Genomic DNA, 15,856 nt, shown 5'->3' on the forward strand with positions numbered 1-15,856 from the left:
GTGTGCAGTGGCATGGAGGCCCTGATTCAAAAAGGGAACAATACACACAAGTTTATTACAGCAATGTATTTCTTACTCCAAGGAAAGCCTGAAACCTGGCCTTCATAAATCTTGGCAAAGGTGGGACTCAGACTTGGGTGTAATGAATGATGAAAGGTGCTGGTTAGACCTGTGTCGTGACAGGATGACCACAATTATTAATACTCAATACAGGCTGGTGCAGTATAATTTTCTACATCAGTTGTACTATATGCCACAGAAATTAAACAAGGTTAAGCCAGAAATTTCAGATCAATGTTTTAGGTACTGCATAGAAAGGGGAATCTTTGAGCACTCGGCCTGGTCATGCTCCAAGGTGAGGCCCTTTTGGGTGGAGGCCAAATCCAAGAGAAAATCATAGCTAAAGAATTTCCACAGGACCCAGAGTTGTTCCTATTGGGAAACATCATGGACATAAGACTTACAATTAAGCTGTCCAAATTTCAAATCCAATTTGTGTTGATTGCATTTGGCGGTGGCCAGGAAGTGCATAACAGTTACTTGGAAGTCGGACTCTCACCTAAGCAAATGTAGAGCTGTGTTCCTCTGGAAAAATTACCTACAAGGAGGAAATACGACACCTTCCTTAAAATTTGGCAACCCTACCTGCGTTATATAGGTGCAAAGAAATAGTGCAGTTCCTTGTGCTTTGTCGCTCTGTCCGTTCCCGTCTACTCTGTCCTTGGGGGGGGGGGGGGGGGGGGGCAGGAATCCATCCATCCATCTTAATTAGTTTGAGTCATGAAAATTTAAAGACCTGGAAGCCAGCGTTGGGATCCCAACAAATCCTACGATTACTGTTTTCTCATTGAACTCCTTACTTTTTCGTAAAAATTTTTTTATGTCTAATTTACTTTTTGGTCCTTATGTCCCTCATATATCTGGAAGGTAAATGGACACTAAAATGTTACAGGAATAGGGGATGAGGACTAATTTATTGTTGCTGTCTCTCTTTGCAGAGTAATTATCTATTTAATTTTGTCTCTGGATATATTAATTGGGATAAAGGAGGGGCTGACGGGGGTGAATTGGACTTGACGTTGACACTTGTATATAACTGGAAAATGTAGTGTTTTTATTATGGATTATTATGGATTGTTGACAATATTTGAGTTGAAAAGTTATAAATAAAATATTCAAAAAAAGTTCGAGCAACTGCAGTTCTTGAATTTCTCTTTTCCTCAAACTCCTATCTTGTACATTCTAGACTTCCTTTGCATCAGTCAGATCAAATGCAGACTAGGCCACTAACTTTGCAAACACCTGTGCTCTGTCCTGAATAGTCTTCTGGTGCTCCTGGTTTCATTTAATTTCAATTACTGGTCATCTTTCCTCTCCATTTTCAATCCTTATGCCGAGTCTTGACCCAAAACATTGACAATTCCTACCCCATCCCCAATGTATGCTGCTTCAGCTCAGATTGTTTGTTGCTTTTTCAAAAGCTTCCTTTAAGAATTACATTAAGAATGTAATACACATGACTCAACTCTTCAACTTTTCTTTGGTCTGCGAAAGGGAAATAGCCACCTGAGCACTACGTGGCACTCCTAACAATAGGAGAGTGAGAAGCTGAGTGTCCATCGATTCATCTTCAGCGCTCCTGCAGCCACACATCAAACCATGGAAAACTGAGCTCCAGATCCAAACATCCGATACAATCAGGAAGCCTTCAGTGCCTGAAGCCCTTTAGGATTCACCTACTCCCCGCAGCCTGTGTGGATTCACCAGCCTGCTGCAGGTGGTATTTATTTTAGTTCTTTAGTTAATCATTGCTTATGCTATCCCCTTGGACATCTCACTACTTTTAAAGTATAATATTACAATAAGCTACTGCAAAGAATATTTTTAAGCCAATTAAACTTTAATTAAAAGTAGTCAATGTCTACAAAGTTTATAGTTACCCTGCAATGGTGCAAATTGCCTCCAGTTCAAACCGACACGTGTTGAATGTCAAACCAGTCTATTTTAACCAGACTCTGAGGAATTGTAATGTGGATACAATACAATGTTATTTGGTTTGAGTTGAACACTAAGTGCAAGGTCAAATAGCACTTCATAAAATTTCAAGGAGTCAATTAAGATAATGCTGGTTGATATCCCAAATATTTAAATGTCAACTCTGTGAAACTTTGTCCAGAAGTGCAGGTAAATAGGTTCTTTGCAGCAGAACAAGATTTTTCAAACATTACATAGTGGGAGAAGATCGCCACCTAGCAATTTAGCATAAATACAACTCATCTCACCTTACCCTTTATATATCCCATTATTCAAGTAACTGGGAGTGCTTTCTTTCCATTTAGAAATATAGCAGGGTTACAGGCCATCAAGCCTATGGCCCTACACCACCCAAATACATCTATGAACTGTCTTTGAACGTGGGAGGAAACTGGAGCACCCAGAAGCCCACGCGAACACAGAAAGAATGTACAAACTCCTTACAAACAGCAGTGGATTCGAACCTGGGTCAATAGCATTGTACTAATTGTGCCACCCTTAAATTAAATAAGCACAAGTTATGATATGGAACCACGCACACCCAGTGAGAACAATTCCTGGAATTTGCCAGTAAAGCACAATTAGTTTTGACGTGCCAAATCCTGGGGAGCTAGAATTAAATTCTTTTCCTTTTTCTGATCACGATGCAGCAACATTTTTGAAATCTATTCAAAACAAAGCACAACACAAATAAAAAGATTACACTCCATTTCTTACATGAAGAATAAGTACCTGCTACTGAACAACAAGAATTTATATTGCACTGCATAGTGAAACAATCACATTGGGGAATTCAAGAAGCAAGAATTGGTATAAACAGAGGAAAGCCCTGTCATACATGATTTCAACATGGTGAAATGTTGACATACAGATGGTTGAAAACATCCCTTTATGTCAACTGCTTAAGTACAATTATTGCAAAAATAGACTTCAATTGGTTTAATTTTTTGAACATTATTAGTCTGAGTACAAATTTGTTTGCTATAATTTAAAGTAATTAAAAATTTTAAAAGATCTTTGCAATATAAAGGACACTGTTTGGCCAGTTGAGTTTCTCCAGCATTATGTGTTTTTTTTTAAAAAAGAAAATTTTGTTAGCACAAATATTTTATTTAATAATTTTAAACCAAAACAGTAAATACATTTGTTTCAATAAAAGTCCTCTTTTGAAGGAACTGGATTTTAATTTTATTTCTGCAATTTTATTCTTCCATTTGCTTTTACAAAAATTTTTATCAATTCAGGTTTTCAAATATGCCAAACAAACAAGTGTCCTCTCAATTTCAATCTCCTTGAATGTAATTAATTTCAGAGATGGCAAATGACATGTACATTTCTCAAATGTGTTCACTAGACCAGTGTGTCAGCTTAAACATAGAATTTAGGGATTTTTCCTCAGATCAAGAAAGGTTGGAGCTTGGAATTTACTGTCTGAAGAGTTAGAGGGGGCAGAGACTCATAACAGAGGCATATATTTGGTGAGATGAAACACAAACTTGTTTAAAGTTAGCATTTGGTAATTGAATAAGTACACTTTAACTAACTTAAATTTAAATTTTAAATTTAGGTATACAGCACTGTAACAGGCCACTTCAGCCCATGAGATCTATGCCACCCCAGTATGTTTCGAGCAGTGCGACGAAACTGGAGGTCCTGGGGAAAACCCACACAAACATGGGAGAACATACCAACTCCTTACAGACAGCGCAGGATTCGAACCTGATCCCAATCGTTGGCACTGTAAAGGTGTTGCACTAATCACTACGCCAACCGTGAATAATAATTAACGGCAGATGAAAAATCTAAAAATCTTCAAGATTTCTAAAATACATTTGTTAATGTGATGAAAGAAACAGCTAATTTGTAATGTTATGAGCCCAGAGGACCCCAAAACCCAGCAGCAATTGACATTCACCAAAACAAATAATTATTTAAACAAAAGTTGCTTTTAATTAACTTTAAACATGAAAGCAGGATCAAATTTTTAATTATTAATATCAACTTACTTAACCGCCTTCTAATTCTAAACGCACATGTACGAGTCCAGAAAAGTTCTTTGATTCACAGTCCAATCTCACTTCTCACCATAACCAAGTTCACTGGTTGAAGGTAATTCGTATACTGTGCACAGTGTAATGGATAAATATTGGGGGAATTTGGTAAGATTAGTGAGTTACATACATACACACATTTTAAAACAGATCTTATTTGAAAGATTGAAGAATTCATATTCAGTAACATTGCAGGATCTTTGGAGACTTTTATGCACATTTCACAAGTAGGTGCTAATTGAAATGACGTCATGAAATGAATAGCCATTGTTTGGGAGGAGACAAACCGGCTGCAAATACCTGCAAAGTGGTCACAGAAAGGTCATACCTCAGTTTTGTTTATCTAAGACAACAGCTTGACCAAGAGGGAGAACTCCTGTGGTTTGCTGAAGAAGATGGGGATTTTTGCAAGTGAGAGAGTCACATGGGAGAGAGAGAGAGAGAGGACAAGTCCTCTCAGCCTGTGTGTCTGATACTGAAAGGAGCTGAACAGTGGAAGCCAGGAAGAGCTGGTTGGAAACAGAAAGTTCCAGAGCAGTAGATGGCTGGAAGTGCTATCTGTCTGATGTTTCTCTTGGAATAAGTTAAACAGAAAGGAACTTTGTGGTAACCTGAAGAAAGAGGTTACCATCTGGAAAACCCTGATGGGGCAAGTTTCATCAGCGAGACATCGAGGTGACTAATGGTAGTACCTCAGTTGTGGAAATCCTGGAACAACAAATCTCTCTCTGCAAACCCTACAAGAACCTTCCTGAGCGGTAAACATTTACCTTTTGAGCACAAAAGCCTGGTGAACTTTATACATGTTAAATTCTGTGTACAGTATAAGAATTGCCTGCAACTAAAGAACTTGGAAGAAGGAGAAGTGAGATTGAACTGTGAACCAAAGAATTTTTCTTAAATTTACACACACATCATACACGTGTGCTTAGAATTAGAAGGGTGTTAATTTGGGTTAAGTATACAGATAAGTTTAAGTTTGATTCTATTTTAATGTTTAAAGATAATTAAAAACTTTTGTTTAAGTAACTACTTGTCTTGGTGAATGTCTATTGCTGCTGGGTTCTGGGGTCCTTTGGGCTCGTAACAACAGAATTTTACATTTATGAATTTCACCAGGCTTTGGTGCTTGAAAAGAAAATAGTTACCACTCAGGAAGGTTCTTGTTGGTTTTCAGAGAGAGATTTGTTACTCGTTGGACACCCATAACTGACTCCTTAAGATCAGCCACTTCAGTGTCTTGCTGAAGAAACGTGCCCCATCAGGGTTTTCCAGATAATAACCTCATTTTTTCAGGTCACCAAAGAGTTCCTTTTAGTTTCCCTTATTTCATGTGAAACATTATGCAGCCAGTCCTCTCCTCTTGTATGGACCACAAGAGCTTTGACCAGGCTGAACTAAGAACTCACAACCCATCTTCAAAATGGGGGGTTCCACAAGTTTGCCAGCTTGTCATGTTCTAGTCCCAGCTGCTGAACTGTAGAACTGAGTGCTCTCTCTCACTCAGAGAAAATCACATGACTCTCTTAGAACAGCCAACTGCAATCGGACAGACTGCGGCTCCGGACCTAATCTTCCGAGTTAGTTCATCTGTTGCTTTCCAAAACAAAAATCCATTACTCCACAGCATGTCCAATTAACACCTACTTGTGAAGAATGCCTGTAAGGACTTCTGTCTAATCTGAGCAGAGCTCTGGCATTTTAAATGTGATCAGTTTTGAAGTGTTTGTATGTGACCTACATTTTAAAAAAAACCTGTCACAATTTATATCCTTTAAAACATATCTATATACAATATAAAATATAACAATCTGTCACATCTTATAAACCAAGGAACACAAGAACATAAAATAAGAGTAGACCACAACCAGTCAAGCCACCTCATCTTTCAATACTGGCTGATATGCTCCAGTCTTAACTGCTAGTTCCCAATCAAGATCTATTCTCAGATCTTTCAAAGATTTACTGCTTCCTCCCTATGGGCAGGGAGTTCCAGGGATTCAAATACCTTCTGTAAAAAGGTCCAATGCACCTCAGTTTTGAATGCTTAATCTGTAATTCTTCCACTTCATTAAAGTTCCTCCACTTGTGGATACATCAACATCTATCTGTCAAGTGCCCTCAGGATCTCATGCAAGATCACCATCATTCTTGCAAACTTCAAAGAATATAAATCTAATTTCAATAGTTACTTGTCATAGGACAACCCTCTCATCCCAGGAATTAGCCTAATGAACTCTTTGGAGCCATCCCCAATGCCGTGCAGTGACAACTTGTATGCTTTATTGTCACTGGTGGAGGGATAAACATCAAGTATAGCAGGAGGATTCATCTGCTCTTTTCATTCCGAAGGATAAAAATTTGGTTTAATATCTCATCCATAGTCAGAACCTCTAGCAGTACTCTGTACCCTCAGTATTGCACTGATAATCATCTTGCATCTCTGGAATTAATAATGGATTCCAAAAGCAAATCACACTCCCATTTTTAATTCACACATCAAGTTTCATGGCTACTGCTCCACTACTTTATGTGGGAGCACCAGAAAATTGGATTTATGCCTCCTGAATTCTAGGCACCAAAGAAAAAAGGAACTAAAAATAAGTTTTATGTTAAAACATACACAAGTAACCACTCATATACAATGAAATGAGCCAAGTGGGAAACAGTCTAACCATAAATAACAACATAGTTTCCAGAGCTGTACAGTGCCTTCAGCATTATTTCTCAGCAACCTTCACAAGTTAAATTTAAAATGCATAAATGACCTTTCACAGATAATCAGCCCTCTCAAATTATTTTTCCATTAGTTTTCCTCATCTATATTTACTTTTTCTGAGAATGTAGCTCGAGAATTAATTATAAAAATGACACTTGTAGTAAATATAATTTACTAACCATTAATAGCAGAATCACATCAGACCACAATCTGCAGTTTTGTGCCCAGCCTCATTCTATTAGCAAATCCAAACCTTTTGTTCCACCAATTATTGGTCTAGTCTGGCCTCATTCAAAGTGCTCAGATCCAGCCACCACAAATAATACTGCACAGATGCTCCCTTGTTACAAGAAGCAAACAGCATCCAAAGGTAGAAATTGTCAGTCAACCTTTCAGGTTGGGACCCCTTATGGAGACAGAGGATCCCAACCAGAAACATTAACTGACTATCTCTATCCATGGATGCTGCCTGATCCCCCAAGTTCCTCCAGCAGCTCACTGTTTATTCTGTGGCATCTGTTCATCTCCCCAATCCACAAATCCTTTCTTTCAGCTACAGAAGTGCAGCATTATCCAAGAAACAGAAGCTGAGTACCATAATTTTTTTAACAAACCAGGCACCCCCAACCCCCCAGGCATTATGTGTGCGCGCACTACACGAGAATATTTTTACATGTTGAAAGAATGTGCATAATTAATAGCGACCGTGGGAAAGTCAAACCAGCAATTTTTAGTGGGAACAGGATTATAATAGTGGCATTGAAAGAATGCTCACAATTTATAGCGGGTGTGGGAAAGTTGCACTGGCAATTTATAGTGAGTGTGGGAATGTTCTAGCGAGCATTAGAATATAATAGCAGCAATGAAAACACGCACAATTTATAATGGATGTTGGAAATTTTGATCTTGAGAATATCTCTTTGTACTGAATGCCATAGTATTCCTATAAACAAGACATTCTGACTCGGGCACTGCACCTTATCATTGTTAATTGCCCAGACCTGTCCCTTGAGGGAGGAAATTAACAGATCAAGTGCCTCTGATTTGACATTTTAAAATCCTGCTCAACTCTTGAAGCCTGTATTCGATCTATTTAATTGATGCCTCTCCAAAGCCTGTTAATGTTTTGCAGCAGGATATCATCTATATAATGGACAATTGACACCTCTGGGGAAGTTGATTTGGCGTTAATTGTGGGAGATTAACTGTGGCAGATACTGGTATGTGCCTTGTCTCATGTCCCATTTCCTTTTGTCAGTCAGAATACTACCGTATGGTGTAGGCGTTATATGAAAATAATGTTTTTATACACAATTTATATGCATTGTGTTATATGCATTTGTGTGTTATAAACAGTAGTTGTTTTTTCTTCCTGCTTTGCTCTACTACAGCAAAAAACTGCAATTTTCACCTGAGAAGGCCATGGGCAGCAGATGAATGGAAAAACCATGTCCTACTCTGTCACTATCCAGCTTTATTGTACCCTCGGTCACACATCAGTGAAACTTATCTATAAATCCAAGCTGGCAACAGAATACTTTCCTCACACAAAAAACAGCACAGCAAGAACAATTTTAAAGGGGAAATAGAAACCTTTAAATCCCAGGAATTAATTACAACTACCTGTTGACAAAATATTTCAATTTCCACAGTACATCCTAATTTGACCATGTGCAACTTCCATCTTCAACTTCAAAAGTACACTTACAACTTTGGTATTATGAATAGAGTTCAACTAATGAAGCAATATTCTTCTGTTAAACTTTCAGATACCTCAAGTAACTTTCTGGGATAGTGTCAAAATAGCCATAAACATTTTCCAACTTTTTTTTTGATGGAGGGCTGGAGAAACAGTATTAAATTATTTCCCATTGCCCACTGATCAGAAGCAAGGTCCAGCACACAAAGTGCCTTGTTAAGGACTGCAGCTGTATTATTCTGGAAAAATACAGATGCAAGGCTCACAATAAACCATAGCACAGGCACCAACATCGCAGAATTACAACTTTATCAAAATGAAAAAAATCTGTTATAATAATGCGATACTTAAAACAATTTGAGCAAACAAACATTTGGCAGCACATTCACTATTTGCAGAAAATATACAATTACCAAAATAATGCAGTCATTGAGTATAGTAACCTTGGAAATTTATATTGCATTCTGAATAAAGCACAACACAGTAGTAGGAAAACAGATTTAAAAGTAATATCACTTGGACCTTGACTCTTGTTTTTTCCTTACGATTCACAAGACCAAGGCAGATTGGAGCAGAATTAAGCCATTTTGGTTAATGAAATCTGCTCTGCCTTTGAATCATGGCTGATTACATTTTCTCTTAAACCCATTCTCTTGCCTTCTCTACACAGCATTTGACATACTTACTGATCAAGAACTTATCAATCTCTGCTTTAAATGTACCCAAGAACTTAGCAATGAATTCCAGATTCACCACCCTCTGGCTGAAGAAATTTTTCTTAAAATCTCCATTCTAAAGAGATGCCCTTTGATTCTGAGGCTGTGCCCTCGAGTCCTAGGATCTCCCCCTACTGGAAATAGCCTCTCCACATCCATTCTATCCAGCCTTTTCAATATCCAGTATGTTTCAATGAAATCCCCTTATCCTTCTAAACTCAAGCAAGTAAACCCAAGAGCCATCAAACACTCATGTTTAATCTTTTAATCCACAGGATCAGAGCTCATAAACCTGCTCTGGACCTCCTCCAACCTCAGCACATCCTTCCTTGAATATGGTGCCCAAAACTGTTCACAATAATGCAAAGGTGATTTGACTGAAGCTTTAGAGCCTCAGCATTACATCCTTGCTCTTTGCTCTAGATTTCTCAAAATTAATACTAACATTGCATATTCCTTCCTTTCTTCTGACTCGATCCGCAGGATAACCTTTATGGAACCCTGCACTAGGACTCCCAAGTTCCTTTGGACCTCCCCATTGTAATTCCATATCTTCTCTTCTCCAACTCAACAAATCCAGTTGAGTTGAGAAGAAAAGCTTTTGACTAATACAAATGATTTTTCAATTCTAGGCTACCCATTTCCCACTCTGTACAAAGGGGCAAATGAGGAACCATAACAAAATATTGCATAGCTGAAAAAAAGCAGAAATACTCAAAAGGTCAGGCACCATCTATGGATCAAAAGAAATTAACAATTCAGGTTAATGACCTTTCACCAGAATTGTTAACTAAATATCTGTGCGAGTCGTGTGCATAATGCATTGAGACTAGCTTTCAGGAACTATTCAGCCTGTCCATTGGTCACCAAAGGTGGTGTTTGGGGAAGAGCACTTGGAGCATTTAAAAAGAGACAAGCAGTTTCTTGCCCCTCACTACTCCTGACTGTCTGATTCAGTCACAAAGTGACATCAAGCACCGGGCAACAATTTACACTAATTGCATTTTATTCCCCTCAACCAATCACAATTCTATCACTGACTGACAGGTCAGGAGCAATTTACCAAACTGTACATCTTTGGGTCAGAGGAGGGAATCCACATGCAAGCTCCATCTGAGGTCAGGATAGGACCTGGGTGGCTGGAGTTCAATCCGCTGCATCACCCCTCTCTTCTTGAGACACCCTGTGAACCACTACCATTCCCTGTTTGATCAAAAACAATTGTATCATTTGGAACAAAGTACAAGGGTTAACATGGCTTTACTAAGCATGATCGACAGAAATGTAAATAATGCACAGAAAAGTAAAGGGTTTGAGAAGTCTCCTGCTTTGTTTTGCATAAATAAACAGCTATTTTAGAATAGTACGGATAACATTGAATGAACAATGCAGTCACAGTACATTTATTTGTGAACTTTCCAAATTGTTTTTATGTCCATTATCTTAAACAATTGAGCACTCTGCCACAAGGCTACACCCTCACGTTGTTTATACTGGTTTCTCACACTGATCATGGAAGCCTCTGGTTTCTCACCCAGCGTTATTCTCAAGGAAAATAAAACTTCCTTTACTTCTGCTGAGAAATCTGCCAAAAGTAAAATACCCATTTAATGTACTATTAAGTAATCCAAATAATATTTCAGCGTGGCGAGTTAATATTGATTAACGCTAAAAACCAACCATCAAATACTGGCCCCTTACGTCACTGGCAGCCAATAGGAAACAGGGATGGGAACAAAACAGCGGTGTAAAACAGCAGGCACAGATCTTAGAATAAAAAAGACACTTGATACATACAAATCAGAATGGAAAGTCTGCGAAGCCAAAAGATAAACTTCATGGCAACCGACTCCGATCAATTGCTTGCTACAATATACTGCTCCTGCCTTTGGAGACCATCAGCAAAGCACCTTGTGGGAACTGTAGTCCACAAACTTGTTGCCTATTTAAAAACCAAGGACTAACTACTGTAAATAAACAGTCGGCATTGGACTTAAATTCATGCAATGAAAATACCGTACATGAGACAATATCGGCATTAGGAAACAACTATCTGTGCAACTTATAGAGGCAAGCAAATGAATCACTGGCATTTTCAAACACAAGTACCAAGATCACCGTTGGACACCTTGGGTGCAAGCTATATTCTGATGTTAGATGCTTTAGCTAATATTTGCAATTAAATTTAAAACAAAACAGACATACCACTGGACACTTTGGGTGCTCAGTATAGTTACTGTTCATATTTGCAGAGAGCGATCAATGGAAAGTGGCGTGGTAGAATTAGTGCTTATGTACTAACAGCTATTAGTATTTGTAATAAAAAGATCTGGATGCCCTATGAAATGGCACAGCCTAATGCACCTTAGTTGCGCGGGAGCTGGTGGTTAGGTTTGCTCCGAGATGAGATTGCAATTTTACGCATCTTCGTTGTGGGGTGTGATACATTTTTAGATGCTGACCATTATTAATATTGGCATAAACCGGCATACCAGCATTCAGGGCATCGGCACTTTTCTGAACGGGAGGGAGTTGGAGTGGCTGAACGTTTGCAACAAGGGGGCTGCAGTCCCGGGCAGCAGTGCGCACGCGTGCGCTGACGGTGGCCGGAGCCGGCACTCGAACGTCAGGTTCCCAATCTGAGCCGTCGCCGGTCCCCAGACCGCTGTCCGCCTGCAAATTGCAAACATGGGGAAAGGGGAAGAACGTCGCCTCCGGGATCAGCGGGACGCGCGGCCCCACGCCTCCCTCCGCCGCGGCCTAGCCAAGCCTCGGCCGGGCCTTCTTGTGGCGTACGCCGTCTCCTCCCATCCCCTTGAGCCCGGCGGTTCTCGCCTCCGCTGCCTCACCTCCGCGCCGCGGGGCCGCCGAGCGATGGAAAAGGCCCGGCAGCCGCTCACCGCCCGCAGCCGCGCAGCAACGTCATTCACCCCTCAGCAGCTGCTGTAAACACCGGCCCTACCGACCGACCGGCCGGGCGTACGCATGCGCCATCACCTCAACTGCGCGTGCGCCGGACCTCTCACTGTTTTAAAGGGCTCCCAACCTCAGCAAGTGTCATCATTTAAAGGGACACCTCCACGCGTATCCAGTTTGGAGTTCAGGGCATAAGGTTCAGATGACCGCTGTTTTTAAAAGGGAGCCTTTTCATTTTGCAAAAAAAACAATTGAGATAACAAATTTGAATAAGAAGCTGAAATAACTAGCAAAAAGCAATCAGTTGGAGGAATCTACCGCAACCGGTTCTCCCGCTGTGGTCTCCTCTACATTGGAGAGGCTGGACACAGACTGGGAGATTGCTTTGTTGAGCACCTCGGCTCTGTCCGACGCAATAGCCTGGATCTTCCAGTGGCCGCCCATTTCAATTCCCTTGCCGACGTGTCTTTCCATGGTCTCATGCACTGCCAGAGAGACCACCCATATATGGGGGGGAACAACATCTCATCTTCCAACTGCACAGCCTCCAACTGGCTGGCATTGATATTGACTTCTTTGGCTTTCGTTAAACCCTCCCCCTCACCCCCTTCTTCCCCATTGCCTCTCCCCGTCTCCTTTCGCATGGACGTGATCAATTCTATCTAGTCCCTTATCACATCCAATTAACACCTTTTGTTGGTCTGGATTCTTTCCTCGTTTGAATTCTGAGACTTTCTGATATATTCTGCTTCTGCCTTTTCTGATTTTTCCTTGAAGAAGGGCTCAGGCCCGAAAGATATCTTTGTCTCCTTTAGATGCTGAAAAGACTGGCTGAGTTCCTCCAGCATTTTAGTGTGTTTACTACAATCACAACACTTACAGCCTATTATGTTTCACTCAATTAGAAGGTCGACCAGCATTGGGAGGGGGGGGCAGAAAGGACTGATATTGGAGGGGAATGTCACCAGTTAAAAGGAGGAGAGGGTGGGATTGCTGAGGGGGATTAACAAAACAAGGAGGAGTGAGGGATGATGGGGAGAGTGGGGGGGAGTTGGGAGATAGAGGCAGGTGACTGAACAGAAAGAGATTAGGGACTTTTTTTCAAGTCAGTGATTATGATCAGAACTGTGAAAGTGAGAAAACCATTTAACTTTAAATTGCCTTGAGATTGGAATGGGGATGGATAGGAGCAGGTCAGATTGTTTAATGGCACCCTGTGTGCTCCCTTATCTCTATTGTGTATTGCTAATAGCATGTCTGTGGGATAAGTCAGCAGGTCAGGCTATCCTGATGGAGAGAGAACAATTATGCTAAAATCACAGGTGGACGATTTCCAGTAGAATGGTCGAATCTGACACAAACAGAGAAAGAGGTTACCTAAAGGTAGATAATAATTTTAATTTAATTTAGACATAGAGCATGTTAATAGGCCCTTTTGGCCCATGAGCCTGTACCAACCAATTACACCCAATTGATCTACAACTCGGTACATTTTTGAAGAATACCAGAGCACCCAGAGAAAACCCACGTGAGTATGTACAAGCTCCTTACGGACACCGCCCACCGCATTCAAACCTGGATCACTGGCGCTGTAATAGTGCCGTGCTAAGCATAATAATGATTTCCAATTTTGCACCAAAGACATAACATAATGACTTGAAGAGATTCAACTTAAACCAGAGCTAACACAGTTCAAGTTTATTGTCACATGTATCTAAAAATGTAATGCTCGAGGTTGTTCAGTTAGTCTCGTGTCTATTAGATTCAACATTATGATAACTATGAAAAGAGATTAAAAATGAAAACTATTGGGGATAAAAGTAACAACAAACAAAGTATAGGATAATCATGTCCCCTATATACCTTAGCAAGGATACATTAAATATCTATTATAAGGTCTGGCATGAGGATGCTACCGATGATTACGCACTGCTTCATTCCATTCATAGAGAAAAGACCTGAACCCCAAATTTACTGACTTGTTCATGACAATAAATTCTGATTCTGAAGCTACACGACCTTTCGCATTATCTGCAAGGGGATAAGAGGCAAATAACAATCGCGCAAACATGCCAAACAATGACTACCTCCAGCAAAAGAACATAACCACCTCCCTGCATTTCTATGAATTTCCCATCATCAATTCCCCCACCATCAATCCAGGGGGTTACCCTGGACCAGAAACTCAACTGGTAATGGAATCAATAGTGCAGCTGCCAAGAACTGGGTGACTTAATTCCTGAACCCCAAAGTCTTTCCACAAGGAACAACAGGATCAAGAGAGATTTGCATGGACCAGCCATGTCTGACACCAATATTAAACAACTAACACCACATCTGCCCTCCCCAAGTGGTGATTCCCAGCAAATCGAATATCCTCCATGTCCTTCAGGACATCCTTATGGACCATGTTCACTGGCAGAGAGGTTTCTGCAGGTAACTGAAGTCAATATTTCCTCAATAAAATCACATAATGAACATAATTAGAATAATCTACAAAAGGATTTGGGTGCTGGTCAATATTAATTTTAATGAGCTAAAAGACCAATTAAAAGGACATCTTTGGCCTAAGAGTAAGGCATATCCAAACTGTAGGGAGAAGCATTAGGCCAGAATTTATTAGAAAAAAATTCTCATTAAGATTTCAGATTTATTGTTAGTAAATACATAACATCACATACAACCCTGAGATTCTTGCCAGGCAGAATTACAACCTATTGGTTAGTGCAAAAAAAAGTCAGAAGAAATTAGAATATAAGCTAAAGTCTCTCTGCAGTTCATCGCAGGGGGCACCTATATTATTGCATAATGTGCATCTCAGCAATGCTATCACTTGGTGAAGCTCTTCACATCTCTTTCAGAATGTCCCCAAACTATTTGCCACCAATGACGTATGTGAGCACTCAAGCAATGGAGGGAGAAGGGCAGCCAATCCATGTGCACCAAGTTCTGATAAATCGCAATGGCGTGTAACAAGCAGTTAATTTGCATCAAAAAAAATGTCAGCTAGAATGATGAACTTGACACACTGGGTCTCCTTTGGAATCTCACTGTGCAGATGCTGATCTCTCACTCTGAGTCAGCAGGTTTTCATCTAATGTCTCATCCAAAAAGTCATGCCTTCAGAGAGTTCCTGCTCCATATTGCCCATTCGAAGGCATCTTCTTCAACACTGAGCCTTCCTGCAGAACTGCCTCTCCAAATGTTAAATTTTTCACTCATCTACAGTATCATTTAACATTTCTGCCAAAGCCGATTTGACAGGTGGCTCCCGTAAATTGCAATTGTCAGTGCTATACCACCATTCGTGTATTGCAAGTTTTGATACAAGCTCCCTGATTTACTGAAAGCCTCATTTCAGAGACTCTTGAGTTATGTATAAACTTTAATCAAGTAAAATTAAATGTTATGTCAAATTATTCAGCATTGCTTTTGCTTGAAAAGTTTTATCTTGGGCAGGTCTGTTAATGAACATTGTGGATGAATATTTCATTGTGTTTGTTTAAAAGTTCCACTTACTATTATTTCAGAGGGAGACAGGTGTTCAATGGGGTCATCTGTAATTTTAGAATTAAGCAGTCTCCTGTCCCAACATTAATTGAACCATATAACTGTGCTCTCATGCTACCCTTGCTTGGGACTAATAGATCTTTATTTTCATTGTAACTCTACACTTTGTAAATTGTGCTCTGTGGTGTGAACGTTAGAGCTAACCTTTTAG

The 15,856-nt window shown here is 40.0% G+C and overlaps 1 protein-coding gene across 5 annotated transcripts in view; it reads right to left on the reverse strand.

The window, feature by feature from the left end:
* Positions 1 to 12,211, reverse strand: part of LOC138738452 (rab GTPase-activating protein 1) — a 256,049-nt gene extending 243,838 nt beyond the window's left edge. For 4 of the 5 annotated variants that reach the window (XM_069888749.1, XM_069888718.1, XM_069888692.1 and 1 more), the window contains exon 1: positions 12,069 to 12,211. Coding sequence is in view for 1 of the 5 variants with exons in the window: in XM_069888734.1 (XP_069744835.1) it covers positions 11,712 to 11,717 (6 nt within the window). In the remaining 4 variants the exon portion in view is untranslated. Of the gene's footprint in view, positions 1 to 11,711; positions 11,893 to 12,068 lie in introns of all 5 variants that reach the window. The other variant, XM_069888734.1, reaches the window with a different exon arrangement.
* Positions 12,212 to 15,856: the final 3,645 nt, after the last annotated feature.

The sequence above is a fragment of the Narcine bancroftii genome, chromosome 1 (genome assembly GCF_036971445.1).
Source record: "Narcine bancroftii isolate sNarBan1 chromosome 1, sNarBan1.hap1, whole genome shotgun sequence".
Taxonomy (NCBI): domain Eukaryota; kingdom Metazoa; phylum Chordata; class Chondrichthyes; order Torpediniformes; family Narcinidae; genus Narcine; species Narcine bancroftii.